At 49.8% G+C, this 2,138-nt stretch overlaps 1 protein-coding gene across 1 annotated transcript; it reads left to right on the forward strand.

Moving 5' to 3' along the window:
• Window positions 1-353: 353 nt before the first annotated feature.
• On the forward strand, window positions 354-1,653 carry LOC148099781 (uncharacterized). Its single transcript, XM_087850530.1, has 4 exons — window positions 354-411; window positions 831-924; window positions 1,071-1,158; window positions 1,276-1,653. The coding sequence occupies exons 1-4, from the start codon at window positions 354-356 to the stop codon at window positions 1,651-1,653; spliced, it is 618 nt and encodes a 205-aa protein (XP_087706656.1).
• Window positions 1,654-2,138: the final 485 nt, after the last annotated feature.

Here is a 2,138-nt window from a genome sequence, read left to right on the forward strand (position 1 = left end):
CTGGAACTGTTTGTATGTTATTTCTCCAGGCCCATAGGGGGCGCAGTTTTGCACAGTTTGCTATCTTGAGCCAATTAGTCACTAGAAGAAGTGTGATAGGAAGTGTTTGCTCATGAGTGAAGCAAGACATGGGCTGTGTCCCATTTCAGGGTCTGCACGCTTGAAGTACGCATTTCAAGTGCGATTACGTCACCGCCACGCGACGACGGCTGTCCCAATTCGAAGTGTACTCCAAATGCATACTACAAATGCACCATCGATTTCCCCAAATATCAAGCGTGGTCTGGTGCACGCTTCGTGGTCCCATATATCCCACAATGCATAGCGCGCGGCAGCCAGGCCATTGCGTAATGATGTCAGCAGCTGCGGAGGAGGTTGAAACGGCGGCGGAGGACAGCAACTCCCGCAAATGTAAGATATGTGTGAAGGAGCGAAACAAATGCCAAGATGTAAAAGTTAATGGGAGGTTAATAGAAAATGTCAAGGTGAATCATGTGACACCTGCCCGACCCACGTAACCGTGAATGCACAGACCCGCAAAGCTGTAAATCCTGTACTAGACCGAGGGCAGTATGAATAGACGTATCACCACAGTGCAATCAACTGTACTAATATGAACCTGCCTGTGCCGCAAACAGGAATGGGCCTGATAAAGCAAATGTTCTGCCCCACTCAGTGCTGTCCCTGTCCCGCAGTAAACAGTATTGCCTGACATTGCAGTGTGTATGTTCCACACAGCTGTAAATGGTGAACTGACGGCAAATGGAGAAATGCCAAAACAGAAGTGCATGATGGTGGGGAATGAAATCCAATGTCACGCTGCATTACAGGGACCAAGGAGCAGACGGCAGACCTTATACGACTCCGCCGTGACAATGAGCACCTGTTCACGGGTGCGAAACACTCTGCCGCAGTGGATTGGAGGTACAGCAACAGTATGAGGTCTACAAGTATTGAGGCACAAGGGACAGTGAACCGTCTGCCCTGTGGTCCCAAGCCAGTACATCCTGCTGTGGATGCCATAAACGGAATGACCTGATATACATGTGCTCTCATATTTCGTTTGTCAGGGAGATCGTGGAAAAGATGGACCTGGCGGGGAAAATCTCCCCTGTGCAGGCCAAACGTAAATGGGAGAACCTGAAAAGGAAATACAAGGTATGTACAGTGGTAGTGACAGATGTAACTCCACACGGAACACTGAAAAGTCACCTATGTAAACCTGCACTGTTGCTGTTGTTGCTAACTGCCACCTGTGATGTATCCTCCCCTCAGGAGTGCAAGTATCCAGCGACGGGTGAGGGTGCAAGTGGGAAGCCCACTGCCGCAACATGGCCCTGGTTTGATGCCATGGATGAGGTGCTAGGACAGAGGCCCTCCACCAGGCCACCTGTCCTAATCTCCTCCATCCAGGAGGACGCACCAGGGCCCAGTGCAGCAGTGGGCAACCCACTCTCACACCAGGAGGGGCAGGAGGATGAGGAGCCGCCTGAGGCACGGGTGGCGAAAAGGAGGAAGGACGGGGAGGATAAGCTAATTGCCCTAATAAAGGAGGACATGGCCCAGCAACGGCAAATGGAGGAACGGAGAGCCGAGAGGATGGACAGGCTGATAGGCGTCCTCGAAAAGCTGGTGCAGCAGAAAAAGGACTGAGACAGCCACTGTACATAGTTGAACTTTATTTATGCTGACACCCCAACCTTTGTTTTGTACAAACATGATTATTTCAGTGATTAGATTTCTGTTGATACAACGCAATGTACATAGTTGAACTTAATTTATGTTGTTGTTCAAACCTTTTTCTTTTTTTTTCCAACCACAAAATTATTTCAGTTATGTAAATAAAGACAGTGGGAACATCCCAACTGTGAGTGCATGTCTGTCACAAACTACATGACACAATTTCGGGGGGCCTGACCTATTGCACGTGCCAAATTGTGGAAATGAAAGCAGTGCAACGTATAACACAACATGATTGTGGGAAATGCACTACCCACTGCAGTCCAGGATAAACCTGAGTGTCCCAGCATGCACACACATCATCAACCAGGCCTGACATGTGCCTGAGCAGGGAGTCTTGGGCAGTGCTGCTTGGTCCGCTGGACCAGGACCACAGAGATGAGGGAGGTGCCACAGGT

Source organism: Neolamprologus brichardi, chromosome 14 (genome assembly GCF_056152115.1).
Source record: "Neolamprologus brichardi isolate AB-2024 chromosome 14, ASM5615211v1, whole genome shotgun sequence".
Classification (NCBI taxonomy): Eukaryota; Metazoa; Chordata; class Actinopteri; order Cichliformes; family Cichlidae; genus Neolamprologus; species Neolamprologus brichardi.

Excerpts from the sequence above, each read along its gene's own strand:
- LOC148099781 (XM_087850530.1), top strand. The coding sequence starts at position 354 with ATGTCAGCAGCTGCGGAGGAGGTTGAAACGGCGGCGGAGGACAGCAAC. Across the intron at positions 925-1,070 it reads TCTGCCGCAGTGGATTGGAG|GGAGATCGTGGAAAAGATGG; the intron begins GTACAGCAACAG and ends TTCGTTTGTCAG. Across the intron at positions 1,159-1,275 it reads ACCTGAAAAGGAAATACAAG|GAGTGCAAGTATCCAGCGAC; the intron begins GTATGTACAGTG and ends TCCTCCCCTCAG.